This window comes from Hemicordylus capensis, chromosome 2 (genome assembly GCF_027244095.1).
Source record: "Hemicordylus capensis ecotype Gifberg chromosome 2, rHemCap1.1.pri, whole genome shotgun sequence".
NCBI lineage: Eukaryota > Metazoa > Chordata > Lepidosauria > Squamata > Cordylidae > Hemicordylus > Hemicordylus capensis.
In genome coordinates this window covers 316,397,847-316,418,634 of record NC_069658.1, presented here as the reverse complement: position 1 = coordinate 316,418,634, position 20,788 = coordinate 316,397,847, and the positions used below count along the sequence as shown (strand labels likewise).

At 43.0% G+C, this 20,788-nt stretch overlaps 1 protein-coding gene across 2 annotated transcripts in view; it reads left to right on the top strand.

Annotated features, from left to right (window-relative positions):
* The first annotated feature begins 2,025 nt into the window (after positions 1 to 2,025).
* SLC6A11 (solute carrier family 6 member 11) overlaps positions 2,026 to 20,788 on the top strand; it is a 283,028-nt gene continuing 264,265 nt past the window's right edge. The window contains exons 1-6 of one of the 2 annotated variants that reach the window (XM_053294644.1): positions 2,026 to 2,125; positions 3,525 to 3,787; positions 4,099 to 4,331; positions 10,514 to 10,648; positions 12,028 to 12,168; positions 15,707 to 15,797. In XM_053294644.1, coding sequence (XP_053150619.1) covers positions 4,112 to 4,331; positions 10,514 to 10,648; positions 12,028 to 12,168; positions 15,707 to 15,797 — 587 coding nt within the window. In that variant the 5' untranslated portion in view covers positions 2,026 to 2,125; positions 3,525 to 3,787; positions 4,099 to 4,111. Of the gene's footprint in view, positions 2,126 to 3,298; positions 3,457 to 3,524; positions 3,788 to 4,098; positions 4,332 to 10,513; positions 10,649 to 12,027; positions 12,169 to 15,706; positions 15,798 to 20,788 lie in introns of those variants that run through there. The other variant, XM_053294643.1, reaches the window with a different exon arrangement.

Here is a 20,788-nt window from a genome sequence, read left to right as displayed (position 1 = left end):
TGTAAGCATGCAGGTGCTCTTCCCAGGGTGGCCCCATCCCCTAAGAGGAATTACTTACAGTGCTCACATCTAGACTCCCATTCAAATGCAACCAGTCAGATGGTGCCCACACAGCCACCATTTCTGTGACGACCCCACCAACAGACTGCTGGGAGCAGCCCTGCAACCGCGTGGTGGGCCATTTAATCCCAACAGTGCTGGACTCGGGCATCAGAGGGGCCATGGAGGAGCTGATAAGACCTGCTTTACTCCTCTTAAAGCACTCACTTGCCCCTGCTGGAATGATTCAGCAGGGGAAGTTCAAAGAGTTTTGACACCTCGGAATAGAGGTGCCAAAACACTTTGTACAAATCTCTATCCACAAGCAGTAATCCAGATTTCCAACATTTAGTAAGTTTTTTTTTAATCATATATACACACACCTCTTCTTCCTTAAATTACCAGTTAATTTAACCAATTAACTATTATTATTAAGTTAAACTTACCCATTATGTCTCACTGCCTCCCACAACAGTGTTGGCCAGGCACTGATTGAAAGTCAGGGCCTGTACTTGTCAGAGAGTTGGATCGCTTTCTTGAGCAGCATGGACATCTTGAGGTGAGTTGTCTTCCCCTAACCTAACCTTGGACATTGACAAGTCCACTTTTTTATAGCCTAAACTCTCTAAACAGTATATCAGAGAATTCTTCTGATTGATCCAAAATGTGTTTTCAAGTTAAGAAGTTGTTTTCATAAAGATACTAGGGATGTGTGAATCGATTTGGCTACAAATTTATTTTTAGCCAAATCTAGCTGATTTGGGAGATTTGGAGACAGAATAAATCGCCCCTGTGGTCCATTGGATAGATTCAGGTCCAAATTGAATCGCACCAGATTTTATTCGAGATTCAGAGTCCTCCTATTAATCTCCCCAGATTCCCAGCTTTCATTTAAAAAAAGAAAAAGAAAAAAGCTAAGCTATAGCCCTTGTAGAAGTGAGGTTACGGAGCAAAATGTGTGGTCACTATTTTTCAAGTGTTTGGATTCTTTGGTGTATAATAACTTTTCCTTAATGAATTCCTATGACGATTCATTACACACCAAAGAGTCTAAAAACCTCAAAAATTCCTAAAATGGTTGGTACATGGGATGCCACTAATTTCCTACCCCCACGTGCAAAGCAGTGGGGTCAAAATGAACAGAAGAAATGAAGATGTGTAATGAAGACATTCTGCGACAATATCTATAACAACTGACAATAAAATTCAGCCATCCCAGGTCCTTGGGAAGGACTCGATGTCTGGATAAAACAAACCAGTCAATAACACCTGTCTGACTGTGTAAACAAGAAATAATAATAAATTACATTTATAAACCACCCCATCCAGAGGCTCTGGGCGGTGTACAACAACTTGTTGTTACGGTGTACAGGCATACTTGTCAGGGAGTGAAGCTGTGATTAACTGCAGCTCCTGTTGAGTGTGTTTTAGTGTCAAAGGCAACAGAGGTTGCCTCTGTGCCAGGCTAGTGAGACAGTCCATAGGGATTATATCCTACTTCCTCTGTCAATGTCAGGAAGCAGTGGTGGAGGCAGAAGGCAGCTTTAGTCAGCAGTGCTCAAATGTGTGGCTGCTACCTGACTAGCAGCCCCAGACGAGCACTTGCATGGTGTGAAGGAAGCCGCCCCCTAGTCCAAATGGATGCCAGGAAAGGTTTGCTACCCTGCAGTGGTAGTACCAGCGAGCAAACTGCCTCCGTGGCCACTGTTGTTCTGTGCAATGCATGCAATGGTCCAAATTGCATGAACTCTTATGCAGATTTTAAAATTGTGCAGGTCTTGAAAACCGCTGCCCCTTATTCCAGGCCATCGCCATCTCATAGAACCTAATCTATTATATTAATTCTCATAGATGTGCCTCTGTGGGGATGCGTCCCGGCAACCCAGCGGATTGGCTGGGCAGTGAACGCGCCGGATTGGCTGGGCAAGGGAAGTGGAGAAAAGGAAAAGAAGGAAAGTGGGCAAGCGGGTGGGGGAGGGGGGGAGCTGTGGGGAGAGAAAGCGGTGGAGTGGCTGCTTCGGAAGACGCTCACTAGAGGGAGGGCCATGCAGGAAGGAGCCGGCTGAACGCTTGGCTGCCCAAAGAGGTGGTGGCAATGGCCAGCTGGGAAAACACAAGCAGCCTAGAAAGCTGCGGGGTGGGCGGAAGCACGAATAAGAGAGAGAAAATGAGAGAGAAAGAGGGGGAAATGGAGGAGGGAGCCGACTGGGGCGGAAGGCTTGGGGGGAGAGCCGACTGGGGCGGAAGGCAGGGGGGAGTGCACTGCGGAGGCAAGTGGTGGGCCGCGGAGCCGGTACTTGGCCCAGCGGCGGGCCTGCCAGGCGGCGGGCCTGGCCCGCCCGCGGAGGCAAGGTGGCAGTGGGCCCGGCTTGCCCGTGGAGGCCAGGCGGCGGGCCACGGAGGCCAGCTTGCCCATGGAGGCAAGGTGCCCGTGGGAGGGCAGGGTGGGAGGGAACCGGGCGGCGCAACGTCCCTGTTCGCAGCCTGGGAGGAGGAGCAGCGGCGGCGCGGCCCTTTGTGGCCACCCGCCACCCGGTAAGGCCTGTGGCAGCAGAGGTAAAGAACTCAGTGAGGGGATGGGGAGGGCAAGAGAGAGTGGGGCAGGAGGGAGGCGCGCGGGGGAGAGACAGAGCGAGCGCGCGAGGGAGAGACAGAGCGAGCGAGCGAGGTGCGCGGGGGAGAGACAGAGCAAGCGAGCGAGGTGCGCGGGGGAGAGACAGAGCGAGCGAGGTGCGCGGGGGAGAGACAGAGCGAGTGAGCGAGCGAGGCGCGAGTGAGAGAGCCAGTGGGAGGACCAGCCAAATAACCCCCCAAAAGAAGTGAACTACCGCACAGATGCTCTGTGCGGGTTCAGCTAGTGGATATATATTCCTTATTTCCGTTTGCATGGCATAGGCATGCCATTGTTTTTCTTCCATTGTATGCTCCGATAATATATACTTGGTCGATCTTTGATTAGAGACTTCATCTTCTCCAAACCTTTGCATTCTTCGACATCCTACCCTTCCCTCCATGGGGAAGGCCCGGCGCCGTCAGCAGCCGCCTCTCGCTTTCTCCCGCCTCGCCTCTGCCTGGGCCCCTCAAGCGACATGATGAGGTGCGGGATGCAGCAGGACGAGGTGGCGTCCTTCCTGCCCCAGCCGGCGCTTGGGCAACAGCGCCCCGTTCTCCCTCGTTCGCTTCCGCCCCTCCCGCTCGCTCCAGCTAAGCTTCCCCTGCCCACCGGCTCTTTCTCTCTCCGCCCCTTTCTTCAGCTTCCAGACATGCTCAAGGTGGGAGCGGGGAGGAGATGGTGGCGGGGGGGAGGCTGGCTTTTCTGCCACAGCCGTTCATGAGGAGGTGGAGCACGGGCTGGGTTGTTCTTCTGGCACCGAAGAAACGAGGAGGAAGGCAGGAGAGCTGGTGGGACAGACTGAGGTGGGTGGAGGGGGCGGGTGTTACATGTTCCTTTCGGCAAAGGCTGAGCAGTTTCAAATTTTCCTCAGCCGTGTGGCTAGCCCAGGAGCATCCCAGCCAGGCAGCAACAGCGAGCAGCCCAGCCGTCCCTACCTATCACGAGCCTTTCCCTCCGCTGCTGCCGTTGTTGCCTCCTCCTCCGCCACCGGGCGCCTGCCTCTCCTCGGCTCCCCCTCCCCAGTCTCCAGTGCAACAGGGCGAGCAGTGGCAGCCCGAAGGACCCGGTTCAGAGGCCAGCTAGCAACCCAGCACCGACCTTGTCCCTCTCTCGGCAGCACGGGCAGAGTGCTGGGTGAGTAGCCGGCAGGGGAAGCATCCGGTTGCGGCTGCAGGGCATTCCCTGGGATGTACGACAGGTTTGCAATCGTGGGATTCCTGGTCAGGGAGGGATGTTTGGGGGAAGCAAGAGTGCAAATGCTTCTGTTTCCATTCCCACTTACTGCAACGAAATAATTTTACCACCAACAGTCTGCCTGATCTTGGGTGAAGTTTGCACTTAGAGCCCTTTGGTGAAACACTGAAGATTTGTTGTCAAAGTGGAACCGGATTTCTAAACATCCCTTATCTTCCCTACCACCCCTTCCCCGTTTCGTTCTCCTTCAGGCTGGAAAGAGTCATGACAGCTGAAAAGACTATTCCTATAATTAACGGCAAACCCGAGGATGCTCTGGACCCTGAAGCTTCAAGTACCAACTTGGTCCATAGCAATGACAAGAAAGTGCATGAAAGAGGCCACTGGAACAATAAGATTGAATTTGTGCTTTCTGTGGCTGGAGAAATTATTGGGTTAGGAAACGTGTGGCGATTCCCATATCTCTGCTACAAGAATGGTGGAGGTAAGATGGCATCTTGTGTAAGTTCATAGCTTACACCTGTTTAAATAAACTGCAAAAATAAATAAATCATTGTTGGGAATAGATGTTTTATCGGGGAACATGAAGGTTCAGGTAGTTGTGGGCATTATCTGTAAACCACTCAGTCTGTGATAACCCAAACAGACTAGATGACATATATTTACTTCAGTGGGATCAGGATGGTATTACACAAGTATGTTGGCTTAACTGATTTGTAAATCCCACCAAACACAGAGCCATGTAACACTGAATATATATTTTTCTTTTAATAACCAAGGGAGATGAGTTTGAGCTTTCAAGCAGGAGATTTCTTCTCCTAAGCACTGGTAGCATCTGAGGTTTGCTACCAGTGGATATGATAGATTTTAGACTACGTCTAGAAGAGTAGCCATGTTAGTCTGTTCTAGCAAAAGAAAGTCCTTAAAGACTAACACTTTTATTGTGGCAAGAGCTTTTGTGGATACAGCCATACACTATCTGATGTACAGTATGAAGTAAAGGAAGATGTCATATTGACCAGGTGTGTGTGTATATCTAACATCTTGAGAACTTTATGTATTTGATTAAATATGGCCTTGACTACAAACACTGTCAACATTGTGAATTAATGTCACAACACATTAATTAGTCTTAAAGGTGCTTTGTTGTAGTAGTTTTGGATAATCCTAGCATTCATATTGGTGTCTGAATTTTCCATGCTGTTATCTATAATAGTTATAGGGATATATGGAGTATACTTGGAATTACACTGAGATTTTTTTTATTTACATACCAAATGGACATCACCTTCATCAGCTTCAATAGCTTTTAAAGGGGATTATTAATGCAGGATGAGTCTGTCATTGGCTATTAGCCACGACTGTAGTAAGAAATTTAATGGCCATCCACTATTTTACACAGAATTAAGCACTCATAAGCCCTCAGTTAAGCAAACCATGCTGGATTGTGGCCATCATGCTTAAAGAGAAGAAACCTCTGAGTACCAAATGCTTGAGACACTCAGCAATGTCACCACACTGATATGCTCATTGGAGATAGATCACGATCCAAAGAGCTACTTTAGGTACACCTAAAGATGTGTTAGGATTGGGATTTTCCAGTTTTTTTTCTTGGCATGGTGGTTGTTAAAACTGTGTCCACTTGGAAATTCTACTCCTTTTCAATAATGTTAGCCACATGGGAGGTGCTGTTTGAGGATGACACGTGAAAGCTCTCTCTGGTGAGAATTAATTGCTTGCCTGCTTTGGGTTTTGGCCCGGAAGCTAAATTAGATTAACCACCACACTGACATAGTATGGTGATTCTTAGATTAGAAAGTCTGAGATGGTTATAATTTTTTTAAAGGTTGTATTGTTACAAACTCTAAATAACATGCAGTATATAAATTGTGAGGCAGGATAAAATAATGTAAAAAGGGGAAAGTCAGTATCCTTACATATGGAAATGACAAGATAGTTAAGGTGGTGTTTATAGTTAGCTTTACATGCATGGGATGTTTGATAGTTCAGAATAAATCTATTTTGCATAGTATAGCTGTGATGGAAAAATAATAAGAAAATACATGCTTTAGACAGCTTGTATTCACTATTCCACCTTCCTTAGAGTTTTAAGGCTGCAATCTTATGTACACATACTTGCAAGTAAGGCCCATTGAATACAGTGAGACTTACTTCTGTGTAAATGATATATAGATTTATGGAAAGGATCAAAATAAGCCTGCAATTACTTCCATGTGCCCAAGAGAGGTTTGCATTTGAAGAATATCTTCACATGCTGTTGTAATATAGGTGGAGGGAGGGTCTACTGTTTAAAGCCAGCTTAGTATAGTGGCTAGAGTGCTGGACTAGGACCAGGGAGACTGAGTTCAAATCCCCATTCAGCCATGATACTGGCTGGGTGACTATGGGCCAGTCACTTCTCTCTCATCCTAGCCTACTTCACAGGGTTGTTGTGAGGATAAACCTAAGTATGTAGTACACCGCTCTGAGCTCCTTGGAGGAAAAGCGGGGTATAAAATGCAAAATAATAATAATAAATGAAAAAGGCCAATATTGTACCAGGTATGGCTAAGCTCTCAGGGATGCTTGCAGTGCCTTTTTATGTGTGCATCCTAAGAGATTTGTAAATTTAACTGTGCCTTGCAAGCATTGGAAAGATCAAAATATCATCAAAGGGGATGAGGATTGCAATTTGCACTTGTAGAACAGCATGAGGAAAACAGTCTTTTAGGTAGTCCATACACAAAGCAGCACAGAAAGTTCCATTCTTCACTTTTTGGTTTCTCTGCCAACAGTGCTGGGCCAACATAATCTTTCTTGTTGCTGAACTCAGAAGCACCAAAATGAATTTGGCATATTTGGTTTGCTGCATTTCTAAAAGCACAGTGTGTAGGTGTGTTTGCTTTTCTTTATTGCCTTCTGTTGCTACACAGTGGCAGCAAAGCAAGGGGAAAAGAACTCTTCTCTTCTTAGCCCTGCTTCTCATACTGTTTTAATATAGGAGGACTACTAAGAAGCAAGACACATTTTGATTCTAGATGACCAGATAATTTATCTCTCTCAAAAGTTAGTTGTGATATGGTAAAATGTAAATAACATGTTAACCCCAAGCTCTTTGTTATTTATTTGCCTTTCTGTGCACACTTCTCAGTAATTAATTCAATATGTTCCGAATTTTATTACTCAGAATTTTATTTCATCAGTGTTTGATTTTGGTGATGATTGATCAATGCTAATTTCAGTATGGGATTATTAAGATAAAGGAAACAGACTCTGTCCCTGCTAGCATTGCTCAAATCAATCTGGGAATAAAGTAGAAAAAGATGTTTGAGGATTTTGCCTAGAAAACTTGAACCAGATCTCTACATAGAGCCACAGGCAATGTTTATGTTGTCACATAGTTTATATAGTGCAAGTGTTGAGTACTACGGTGACCTGTATACTTTTTCACTTGTTCATATCTCATAATATACTTATCGATATAATGCTTGACAAGCAATTTTTGATGTGGAGCTTGATCCTAAGTGCAGTTAGGCTTCAATACTTTGAAAAAAAAAAAAGATAACTCTTTTGAAGGTACCGTTATACCTGCACAATGTAGTGTTAATGAGAGCAGTAGAATGATCTTTCCAGTGAGTCCGTGAAGCAGAATTTACCTTGATAAGATGTTCTTAACTTTTAGGACTTATATACCTGGGAGATTTAGCCTCTCTGCCTCTTACTTGGCCTACACCATTTTAGTTTGCTCATATTCTTCTCTAAAACTGCCATATCTCCATCCAACTTCCAATTTTGTCTGTGAGTTCCTCTCTTCCAGTTTGTAAAGAAGCCTAATCTTTATGTTTTATGTTGTTATAGAGTTCAAATAGTTCCACAGTGCTAGATTTTGAGAAACCCCGACACCATAGCTTTTGGCAGTATAAGTTCTATGAGAAGGAAAAGAATAAAAAGTTTGCTTAAATGAAGAATAGGAAGGATTTGCAAGTAAATATGGCCATGCAGGAATTTTCTTTCCTCTGCATGATCTGGCAAATGAAACTATAGATCCAAATGCTACTTTTAAAAAGCAGGTGTATGAGCTGCTCCAGTGTACACTGCTCCAGTGTACAGTGACTGAAATGCTGTTATCATTATCAGTGTCCATTGATGCGTATGCAAGAGATTAAGTAATGTCAATTGTGGAACCAAGTTCAGTTTTTAAAAGCCACAATACATTATTTATTCTCTGTCTCCTTTTCTAGTCTGCTTTTTGTTAAAATTATAGATTAAAAACACTGCCCCGCCCCACCCCCTAAAATTGCCACAAAACAATGAATGGATATCAAGATTTCACTGCTGATTAAAAAAGTGAATGTGCATTAGCACACTGACACTTATGGTATATAGTAAGGTAAAGGTAAAGTGTGCCGTTGTCGATTTCGACTCTTAGCACCCACAGAGCCCTGTGGTTTTCTTTGGTAGAATGCAGGAGGGGTTTACTATTGCCTCCTCCTGCACAGTATGAGATGATGCCTTTCAGCAAGTTCCTATATCACTGCTGCTTGATATAGGTACCAGTGGAGAGTCAAACCGGCAATTTTCTGCCTGTTAGTCAAGCATTTGCCCGCTGCGCCACTTAAGGTGGCATGCTATATAGTAGAAACACCTATATTGGGCAGCAGCGATATAGGAAGATGCTGAAAAGCATCAGGGTTGTCCTTAGGACATGGCAAAGCAGGGCAATCATCCTAGGCCCCGCTCTTTTAACCCCCATTAGAATTAACTTGAAGGGGGCCCTGTACTTGCTGATTTGCCCTGCACCCCACCAGGGCTCTCTAAGAGCCCTGAAAGGCATCATCTCATACTGGAGGAGGCGATGGTAAACCCCTCCTGTATTCTACTAAAGACAACCACAGGGCTCTGTGGTTGCCTGGAGTTGACACCAACTTGATGACACACTTTACCTTTACTCAATATTAATATTGTTTGCAACTGTATTTAGAGAACTATGGTTTCTTTTCAGAATGGCACACTAATGGCATATTTCGTGCTGTGGCATACTGCATTAATTGAGGAGAAAGACTAAAATAATATTTCTTTATTAGCTTGAAGTGATCACAAGTTAACTGTAATGTTTAATTAGTAAGTAATCACGGACAAAATTTATATTTGCACTGTGGAGAATGATGTAATTAGAACTCAATATACATTATAAGTTAGATTTCTGTGCTGAGTAGTGCTTTACTCTGCAAGTTGGTCCACTGGTTTTTAAATTAAACTTTCTAAAGAGTTGAAGAGCACATCACACTCAACATGGTAATGAAAACATTTCCATATGGTAATGGATTCCTGCCTGGCCCATAACATTTCGAACCATTTCCCAAATGGCCCGTAACCCTGGCCCATCATGTTGTAAGGCTCCATGCCCTGTTTCACATTCATTGTAGCATTTTGATATATGAGGCTCACAACTTGTTTATGGAACTCCATGCAATAAACACTTCCACATGTTATGGATCATGCAGGTATCATTTGCCACGGAGTAATTTTTTGAGACTTTTCTATAGTATCAGCAATATATGCTCCCTTCTAGTTCTAGGTCAGTAATCAGTGCTAAACCGAGAATTTATGCTTTATTTATTTATTTTATTTATTTATTGTTGGATTTATATACTGCCTTTCATTAAAAACAATCTCAAGGCATACAATAAAATGACAATAAAAATATTAAGCTAAAAATATAAAAACAAACCAAATTTAAAATCTATAAAATATAAGCATGAAAAACTATACACGTAAAAACACACAGAAGCAGCAATAAAAACAATAATGTAAAAGCCTGGATAAAAAGCCAAGATTTAACAAGCTTTCTAAAAACTGTGATGGAGTTTGAAGAGCGAATGGCCACTGAGAGAGCATTCCAAAGTCTGGGGGCAGCAACAGAGAAGGCCCTGTCCTGAGTGCACGACAGCCGAGCCTCCCTCATTGTCAGCACCCGGAGCAGAGCCCCCTCAGATGACCGTTTCATTGTTTTCAGTGAGACATAGAAAGACTAAAATATAGTTTAATTTATGACAAAGTAAAAATGAAATAATACTTCTTAATGGATATATTCCTTGTCTAAACTTTATGAAACAAGCTGTAAAACAACCACCAGAAATGTAGAAGCTTTGTTAGTTTATCATGCACATGGCGTTAATACTGATGAATTTGCTAATGAACATAATCTGTTGATCAAAGATTGCAGCTGTTTGCTGTCTGCATATTCTCTAGCTGCCTATATTGTTGCTTTCTTTTCCATAGTATGTGAATGCCTTTGTGCTGTGAATGGGTTTCTTGCCCATGTGTACAAAATTATCAGTTTATACTTTAGAGACTGAGGGTTGTAGGTTCAGTTGTTAAATTTGATGTCAAAATCGGCCAGGGATATAAGGCTAAGTAAAATAAACCACACTTTTAGCATCCAGAAATGAATTTTGTAACTGTGAAGCCCAATCACATATACTGTTACTTGAATGAGAACTGAATTCCTTTATCTTCAAAGGTGCTACAAGAATGTTATTCTGAGTAAGATAAGAAAATGGTGCTATGTGCAGTAGTCTTGTACAATTAATGTATAAATGAAATCAAACTTCTAACTTACCTGTGGGGAAGTTGATATAATCCCTATGCAATGCTTGCTTTTAGGTGCTTTTCTCATACCCTATGTGATTTTCTTTATTTGCTGTGGAATACCAGTGTTTTTCCTGGAGACTGCCTTGGGTCAGTTCACTAGTGAAGGAGGCATTACATGCTGGAGAAAAGTTTGTCCATTGTTTGAAGGTATGCACCAGGTTTTCTTTTCCGTGTGTGTGTGTGTGTGTTGCTTATTTATTTATTTATTTATTTAACACACTTCTATACCGCCCAAAACTCACGTCTCTGGGCAGTTTACAAGAAGCAAACAATGAGTTAAAACATTAGTTAAAATAAACGACAAAAAAGAAAAACTTAAAACATTAGTTAAAACAAAATAAATTACATAGTAAAAGTTGAAACATTACAACAATTTAAATTTTAAAACAACATTTTAAAATGATGTTAAAACAGTTAAAACAGTATTTAATTAAAAGTCTGGGTGAATAGGTGCGTCTTTAAAGACTTTTAAAAATTGTCAGAGATGGGGAGGCTCTTATTTCAGCAGGGAGTGCGTTCCAAAGCTTTGGAGCATCAGCGGAGAAGGCCTGTCCCCGAGTAGCCACCAAAGGAGCTGGTGGCAACTGCAGACGGACCTCTCCTGATGATCTCAGTGGGAGGTGGGGTTCATAAAGAAGACGTTCTCTTAAATACTCAGGGCCCAAGCCACTTAGGGCTTTTTAGGTTATAAGCAGCACCTTGCATTTTGCCCGGAAACTTATGGGCAGCCAGTATAGATCTTTCAATACGATCTTTCAGTGCGCTTACTCATGGATAGCAGTATTCATGCATTTTAAATTACCTTGCAAATGGAGTGACCATTTTAATTGCCTCTAACAACAAATCTAGGAGTTTCTAAGTGCACCTTTTAAACTGATTGATTGATCATTTAGTTACAACTTTGCCCAATTCCTAACTAGTGTAACAAAAATCCGCTTCAGGCATAAACTCACTGAATAGCCTTAGGCAAGCCACCACTTTTCATTCTTATCTTCCTCCTATTCTGTCTGTAACTTAGGGATAAGGATACTGCCCTAACACAGATAAGGATTGCTGAGATAATGTACAAGGATTTGTCAAACTTAGAAAAAATGCTATTTAATGATGATTATTTTCTAAAATTTGCCTTCTCTAAATACTGAGAGAAGATTCTTTGAATCTACTTTCCTGACAGTACTTTGAATTCGACTACTTTGAATTCTCTTTTCTGACCTTCAGTGCACCTACCTTTCAAGACCAACTCACATAGTTTGAAATCCTATTATTCTTGGTGCTTACCCTCTTTATGGCACATTCCAAGTTATCTGAAGGCCCCCCAAATAGCCAGTTCTCTTCTTAGAAGTAGGATGTACATGTTCCAATTATCTTTTCAAGATTTTGTCTTCAGTGAGTGATAAGGGTTAGAAACCAGGTTGTTTGTAACAATAGTTAAGAATCTTAGAATCTGAGTTAGCAACTGATTTCCAATGTGTGTTCCTTGTTATCTTTAAAAAAGCTTAAGAAACTCATGTCTCTATTCTTTGCAGGTATTGGATATGCTACCCAGGTTATTGAGGCACATTTAAATGTTTACTACATCATCATTTTAGCATGGGCTATCTTTTATCTGTTTAACTGCTTTACTACAGACCTTCCATGGGCAACCTGTGGTCATGAGTGGAATACAGGTATGTTTATGGTGAAAATATTTATTTACCTTTCTGAATGAATTGAACAAAAATAGAGTAATTGCTTAATTAAATTACTCTGAGGTCAAACTGCATGATTCATAACTTCCTATAATTACTGTTGAGTTATGAATGAAAGCTCTGCCTTCAACTCTTGTTTCATAAACTTTTTTCATGTCACCACTTAAATAATCTAGTTCAGTTAGAAGCATTATTTTGAAATTGTCTAGTGTCATATCCATCCACAATCAAATGTTCTTTCCCCTTTTTAAGATGCATTGGTTTGAGAAGAGATAACACGTGCTCCTTTTACTTTGCAAATTGAAAACAGAGAAGGAATATTCAGAAATCAGATGTCAGCTTTTATTTTGATCAATGACCAGAACAAAAGAGAGAGAAAGAGAGAGACATCATAAAATGGCAATACGCAGCTTGCATGCAATGTAACAAAACTTGGCCACAGAATTAGTACTCATACTATCAAATTTAGACAGTAATAAATCAAGATAAAAGTCATCTGAATGGCCAGGAAAAGACTTCAACAAGGGTGAAATAAAATCTAAACGGGCATCCCTGTAGAGGTCACAGTAAAGAATAAAATGTGCAGTAGACTCAATAGCACCTGAGCCACAAGGGCAGAGGTGCAAAACGTAAGGAGTCCCCTTGAACCTTCCCTTAAGAACAGATGTTGGAAGAACATTAAGACGTGCAAGGGTCAAGGCACGCCTAAATTTAGGAAATGTTATGTTACTTAGGTAATCAGGCTTAAGATTGTAGAGCTGGTTACCTATATACAAACCTCTAGGTATTTTGGAGGCTTCAACCTGTAGGTCAGTATCAATTATTCGCTGTTTAATAACCTTCATAGCTGTGGTAAAGCCCATCCTAGCAAGTTCTTCAAGTGGGATCCCATAAAGTTGAGATTTTATTTTGAGCGACCATTTCCATCTCGAATCAAAGGAGTCGGTCATAGTGAGAGGGACTAATCCCACTTGTGAGAACTTCAATTTTAACCAGAATAGGAAAATACATTTCCAATAAACCGATTCCAAAGTATAAAGGCCTGCCTCCCGTCTAATAAAGGCATTTGAGACACTATTTGGGACTTGGAAAATGGATCTAAGAAATTTTGTCTGTATGGCCTCCAGAGGTGAAAAATTGCAGAAAGGGCCCAATTGTGTGCCATACATAAGCTGTGGATGTACTTTAGTTGCAAAGAGTTTAATGGCAGCAGGTATATATGCAGTGCCCTTCGTGAAATAAAAAGATCTAATTGAGTTGGCCGAATGCTGGGCTTTCTGTATGGCATAGTTCAGGTGGGCCTGGCGGCCTCCCGAAGCATGGAAGACTATGCCAAGGTATTTAAATATTTTAACTTGTTCAATTAATTGGTCATTTATTTTCCACAAGTAAATTTTAGCCCGTTGAATAACGGGCGCTAGGAAGGGAAGGGGCCGATAACCGTCCTCCCCGCCCTCCCAGCTGCCCGACTTACCCTTCCCCGTACCCCCCCCAAAGGAATAAGGGCCTCCGCGGCCGCCGGAACTGCCCTCCCGCCCTCCCAGCTGCCCGAGCCCTACTCACCCGAGTCAGCCCGCAAGAGCCGGGCGAAGTGCAAGCATGTTTTCAAAAGGTCCAGAGAGGAGCTCTGTCCGCGAGCTCCTCTCTGGACCTTTTGAAAACATGCTTGCACTTCGCCCGGCTCTTGCGGGCTGACCCGGGTGAGTAGGGCTCGGGCAGCTGGGAGGGCGGGAGGGCAGTTCCGGCGGCCGCGGAGGCCCTTATTTCTTTGGGGGGGGTACGGGGAAGGGTAAGTCGGGCAGCTGGGAGGGCGGGAAGGTGGATATCGGCTGTGGCGGCGCTGCCGCCAGCCTCTATGCCGCAGCCGGTCTCCCCGGCCAGGCAAGGGCCCCAAGCCGCCCGGCTGCGGCTCCAGGCCTCGGTGGCGGCTCGGCCGCCACCTCGGCCGGCTTCCCCCGCCGCCTCCTCCCCCCGCCCGGCTTCGGCGGCGCGGCCATGGCTCCACCGCCGCCTTGGCCACGCTGCGTCCTCTGGCCGAGGCGGCAGCTTTGCCGCCGCCTCGGCCAGTGTCCCCCGCCACCGCTTATCCGGCTTCTTCGGGTGGCCACTTCTGGCCGCCCAAGATGGCCGCCGGGTGCTGGCGGTCGTGTCTCCCTTGGACTGTTCTGAGCGTGCGCTCCGCGCACGCGCAGAACAGTCGAGGCACGAACACACGCTTGGTGTCCGTCCACGGACGGACACCAAGCGTTTTATTAGAGAGGATGCATAGGGTAGTTTACCTCAATGGCCTCCTCTGCACAAAAAGAGCAGTGCTCTTTTTAGTTTGTAACATGTGCTCCTTTTTACTTTGCAAATTGAAAACAGAGAAGGAATATTTAGGTTTTTGACCTTTGGTGTTATTGAAGGCAGCTTGTGTTGTTTACCAAAAAAGAACTCAATATTAAAACTCAAAATACAAATGATGTTGTTTTTCACTATTTGTTTGTTCAGTCCTATAAACGTTGGATCATTAAACTCTGTAATTGTGTGTTGGTGAAAATTTTAGGACTGGGATACAGAGATGTTTGCACACATGCACAAATGCTTCCTTTCATGCATTGAGGTGGGGGCAGCTTACCTTCATCCAGTAGAAGGCCTTTAGGCCTAATGGAATATCATTTTGAAGGTTCTCAGACTTTTAGGGGATGGTACAGGGTCTAGGACAGAATGGATCAAACACGATCCCTTTGCCAAGGCTCCTATGAGTTAAATATGGTACAAAATATGTACTTAAGCAGATAATTAATTTTATTCTGTAGCATTCAAGTTAGTCATTGAACTAGTGCATTAAAATAAAGAGAGGGAACAGAAAATCTTAAATGAGAAATCTTTTGTTTGCATATTTCTTATCTCATTCCTCTGTAGCCTTGCTTTAGTGAGAATTGTTAACAACTCTGAATATAAGTCAGATCTGTGGATGTTTCAGTGTAAATCAAAAGGTTTGCACCAGGTCCATCAGAGATGGTAGGGCTTCAGTGTCTCTTTTGGCATCAGTGCAGGAAAGCCTAGCCAATGTTGGATGCTGGCCAAATAGTATGTGTCAACTCAATAATAGAGAAATGCTTTGATCTCTTTCCACCATTTTTCTGATGCCAGAGATAACAACATGCCAAATGGTAGCTTTCTCACTTGCCATATTAGGACTCTTGTTAAGTTTCTGCTGGTAGAAAGTAATTCTTAAGCCAGTGATAGGCATTGATAATCGAACTGTGCAGTCAGCTGGTTGAAGCACAATGCATATTTTAACTCCCTAGCAATCAGAACAACTCTGTTGCGTCTATCTCAGAAACTGGGTCATCTCTTGCAATTTTAACAGGGCAGACAAAAATACTTAGTAAACATCTTTCTGGGGAGGACTAGTTCGAATTTGTTATCAGAGCATGTGACAAAACCTTGTTTTCAAACATTTGCCGCCATGTGCTAAGTGCTTTTAAAGTTTAAGACAAACGTCACAACAATTAATTTTTTTCATTTGTAGAGCATTGTGTGGAATTTCAAAAACTTAATATGAGCAACTGCACTCAACAGTCTCTGCAGAATGCTACATCTCCAGTCATGGAATTTTGGGAGTAAGTATGCTTAAATTTTGATTCTAAATTAACTAGCCTTGACTCTTTGAATTGCAATAAAAGTGTGGTGCAAATGAGAACGTAAACCTGCTGACTGATATAGCACTTACATTTATATACCGCTTTATAGCCGGAGCTCTCTAAGCAGTTTACAATGATTTAGCATATTGCCCCCAACATTCTGGGTACTGCGCATTGTTCCACATGCATTGTTCCATATACTGTGCATTGTTCCACACATGGTGGAAAATAATGTTTGTGCAGTTGCACAAGAGTGCTGTTGTACAAGGGCAATTGTGTGAACTGAGTTGCACAAGCAGTGCGCAATTCCATTTGTGCAGTTTTTACTGTTGTGCAACAGTGCTCTTTTGCAACTGTGCAAGCTTATGTTCCACCATAACCTTGTGCAGTATGTCAGCCACTAATATCAGCCTCTAATAGTGTGAGAAGTTTAGTTGGAAGTTGTTTGCATATGTGATTCATAAACTTGAAACTAAGAACTATTTCATAATCAGAACAGAAAATAACATTTTGTTTTATTTGGGAATGAGCAGAAAGTCAGTGCATGCAATTCTAAGACACATACTTGGAAACAAATCCCATTATTTTATTTTATTTTTTGCACATTGTAGTTAGTACCTTAACACAGGAAGTGCCCTTATATCAAGTCAGACCATTGGTCCATCTAGCTCAGTATTGTCTACACAGTGACTGGCTATGGCTTCTCCAAGGTTCCAGGCAGAAGTCTTTTCTCAACCCTACTTGGAGATGCCAGGGAATGAAACGGGAATCTTTGGCATGCAAAGTAGATGCTCTAACACCCCTACACTGATCTATGGCCTCATATCCTAAGGGAAATAACTCACTGCAGACAGCACTCATTTGTGGTCACCCATCCAAATGCAAACCAAGGGGAACCCTGCTTAGCAAAGGGGACAACTCATGCTCATGACTGCAAGACCTGCTCTTCATACCTTGCTGCCAGACTACATTTTGCATAGAGTGTAGATGGAGGATAGGAAGAGGCTGAGAGAGACAGAGTGAGAGAATACTACATATTTCCTTGGACATACATTTAAATGTATGTTTAATAGGAAATGGGAAGATAGAAATTAAGAGACGAGTAAAAAATATACAATTAAAAACTTTCATATAAGGATGAGCATTTTATACTTTTGGAAACAACTGATAGTTAGTCATATTAATTACTTTTAACTACATGTGGAGAGATTAATTGTTGGGCCATAAAGATAAATCCTTAGTTTTGATTTACTGAGTGAGTGAATAAGCTGTGCCACATTAAATAATCATTAACTTATTTTTAACATGTTTTTCAATCATTACGTATCTGTAAATCACTATGTAATTATTTTGAGAACATATAAAATACCTCAGTTTGAAATGTGGACAAGTTTTTGAAATATACTATACTGCTTCATACTAATTTGTGCTTTATAAAGTACTGTTTTTGAGGATATTTTTAAGTGGCTTAATTATGAATGTGCAGCTAAGACTAATTGTTACAGAATCATTACTCAGGAATGTCATAATAAACTAGCAATTATATCTTCAAGGAAAATTTTGCACCAAGAAAATAAATAAGTGATTAAAATGACTCTGGTTATCAGAAACATTGGTAATGATTAATGGGGTGTGCGAACAGGTTCAAAATGGGTCATGACCCAGGCCATGCAAGGGCCATTTGTGTGTGGGGGACGGCTTCCAAAATGGCTACCGAGCCGGGGGAAAGGCCCAGAAAGGGCCAAAGACTGCCTGAACCAGGTGATGGGTTCAGCTGGGGGGAGGGGGGGAAGTGGAATCTCCATGGACCCCACTGCCGCCTCAGGGAAGCTCCCAAAGGGGGTAAATTGGAAAAAAAATTAAAATTTTTTAAAAAAATTGGTCCGCGAACCCCTCCCCCCTCCAACCAAATTGAATCGGGAGGGTTCATGGGGGTGCCAGACTGAACTGGATGAGGTCCAGTTTGGACTTGAACTGAATGGGACCAGCCAGTTCCATGCACACCCCATTGATTAATACGGCAATCCTATGCACTATTATTGGGAGTAAATTTCATTGAATACATAATGTCTTGATTCTGATAAAACATACTTAGGACCACAGTGCAAGTCTCATTGAAGTAATAGGACTCGAGTTAATCAAAAATAATTTGCTTCATTCAAACTGATAGTGATGGTGTTCTCTGAATTCTGGACTGGGTTGTGCTTCCCCTAAAGCATCAGGTTTGCAGTTTGGGCTGGGGTGCTTTTAGATTTTGCTTTGTCTTTGGAGACCCAAGTGGAGAAGAGCTGTCTTGTGGTAGCAGACATGAATTGCCCCCTTTGTGAAGTAGGGTCCGCCCTGGTTTGCATTTGAATGGGAGACTACATGTGTGGGCACTATAAGATACTCTCCCTAGGGGATTTGGCTTCTCTGGTAAGAGTGCTTGCATGCAGAAGCTTCTACGTTCCCTCCCTGGCAGCATCTCCAAGATAGGACTGAGAGAGACTCCTGCCTGTGACCTTTGAGAAGCCTCTGCCAGTCCGTTTAGACAATACTGAGCTAGATGGACCTATGGTCTGACTCACTATTAGGTAGCTTCGTAAGTGGCTTGCATGACATGAGTGCCTTTTCCCAGCTGAGACAGGTTCATCAGTTGAAACCCCTTCTGGACAGGGATAGCCAGGCTACAGCTATCCATTTTCTGGTAACCTCTGAGATTAGAGTACTGTGCTGCAGTGCGTAAATCTGCCTTTGATGACTGTTAGGTTGGAAATTGTAATATGTTCAAAATACTGCAAACTGGCGCTAGGTGATGGGCGTGCCATTTCTTTAAAGAGCCCCACGGCTTCCTGATCTTTGCCTAGAACAATCCAGAGGCCTAGTTCTTACCTTTAAAGCCATGCATGGCTTGGGATACTTCAGCATGAACTTGCTTGTTTACTAAGATAAACTCTAGAGATCCTCCTCTGATAGATTCTACTCTCTGAGGAGATGCTGCGGTTACTGGGGTGGCGATCTTCTCAGGGGTTGTGGTGCTTATGGAAAGTTCTCCTCATGGAGGCTCACCTGGTGCTTAAACTGATGTCTTTTTGACAGCTGGCAAAGACAATTTATTTTCCTAGGCTTTTTCATTCTATTTAGACAGTTTTAAAACTGCATCTGATCTATTTTTATGTAGTTAAGAATATAAGAACCGCCCTGCTGGATCAGGCTCAAGGCCTATCTAGTCCAGCATCCTGTTTCACACAGTGGCCCACCAGATGCCTCTGGGAAGCCCACAGACAGGAGCTTAGGGCATGCCCTCTCTCCTACTGTTGCTCCTCTGCAACTGGTATTTAGAGGCATCTTGCTGGAGGTGGCTCATAGCCCTCACACTAGTAGCCATTGATAGACTGTCCTCCATGAATTTATCTAAGCCCCTCTTAAAGCCATTCTGGCTGTTGGCTGTCACCACATCTTGTGGCAGAGAATTTAATAGGTTGATTATGCATTGTATGACTAACTGAGCAAAGAGAAACCTTTTCAAGTGGTGATTCTCTTGTGTTGAGCAGGGGGAGAGTAACTGGCTCTATCCAACCTCCGCACAGCATTCTTCCAGTGGCTGTTGCTGTGTCTACCATATGTTTCTTTTTAAATTGTGAGCCCTTTTAGGACAGGAAGGGAACCATCTTATTTATGTATTTATTTTTCTATGTAAACCGCTTTGAGAATTTTGTTGAAGGTATATATGCAAATATTTGTCGTATTATTATTAGTAGTATGAAAAGATATTTCCTTTTGTTGGCGCTAAATTTCTTGGCAATCAGTATCATGGGATGACTCCTGATTCTAGTGTTATGCAAGAGAAATTATGCACACCATTCATAATATTATGCACCTCTATCATGTCACCTCTTAGTTGTCTTTTTTTCTAAACTAAAAAGCATCAGGTGTTGTAGCCTTACCTCAGCCCAAAGAACGTATGCTCTAGGCCCCTGGTCATCTTGGTTGCCCTCTTCTGCACCTTTCCCAGTTCTATAGTGTCCTTTTTGAGGTGTGGTGACCAGAAGTGTACAGAGTACTCCAAATGTGGCCACATCATACATTTGCAAAAGGACGTTACGATATTAGCAGTTTATTTTCAACCGTCTTCCTAATGATTCCAAGCTTGGAATTGGCCTTTTTCACAGCTGCCACACACTGAAAGTGTAAATGCAGTGATCTGTCCTCCATGACTCCAAGATCTCTCTCCTCGTCAGTCACTGACAGCTCAGACTGCATCAGTGTATATGTGAGGTTGGGGTGGGTCCTCCCCCTCCCCCCGCAATATGCATACTTCATTTGCTAACATTGAACCTCATCTGCCATTTTGTTGCCCACTCCGCTAGTTTGGAGAGATCCTTTTGGAGCTCTTTGCAATCTGTTTTGGATTTCACTACTCTGAATAGTTTGTCATCTGCAAATTTGGCCACATTACAGCTTACCCCAACTTCTAGATCATTTATGAATAAATTTAAAAGTACTGGTCCCAGTACAGGCGCCTAGAGGACCCCACTACTTCCTTCCCTGCATTTAGAGGACCCCACTACTTCCTTCCCTGCATTTAGAGGACCCCACTATTCCTTCCTGCATTTAGAGGACCCCACTACTTCCTTTCCTGCATTTAGAGGACTGTCCATTTATACCTATCCTCTGTTTCCTGTTCTTCAAACAGTTACCAATTCACAAATGACCTATCCCTTTATTTATGTTTTTATTTTTATTTTATTTATTTTTACATTTATATCCTGCTCTTCCTCCAAGGAGCCCAGAGCGGTGTACTACATACTTGAGTTTCTCTTTCACAACAACCCTGTGAAGTAGGTTAGGCTGAGAGAGAAGTGACTGGCCCAGACTCACCCAGCCAAGTTCATGACTGAATGGGGATTTGAACTTGGGTCTCCCCAGTCCTAGTCCAGCACTCTAACCACTACATCATGCTGGCTTATCCCATGACTGCTAAGTTTTCT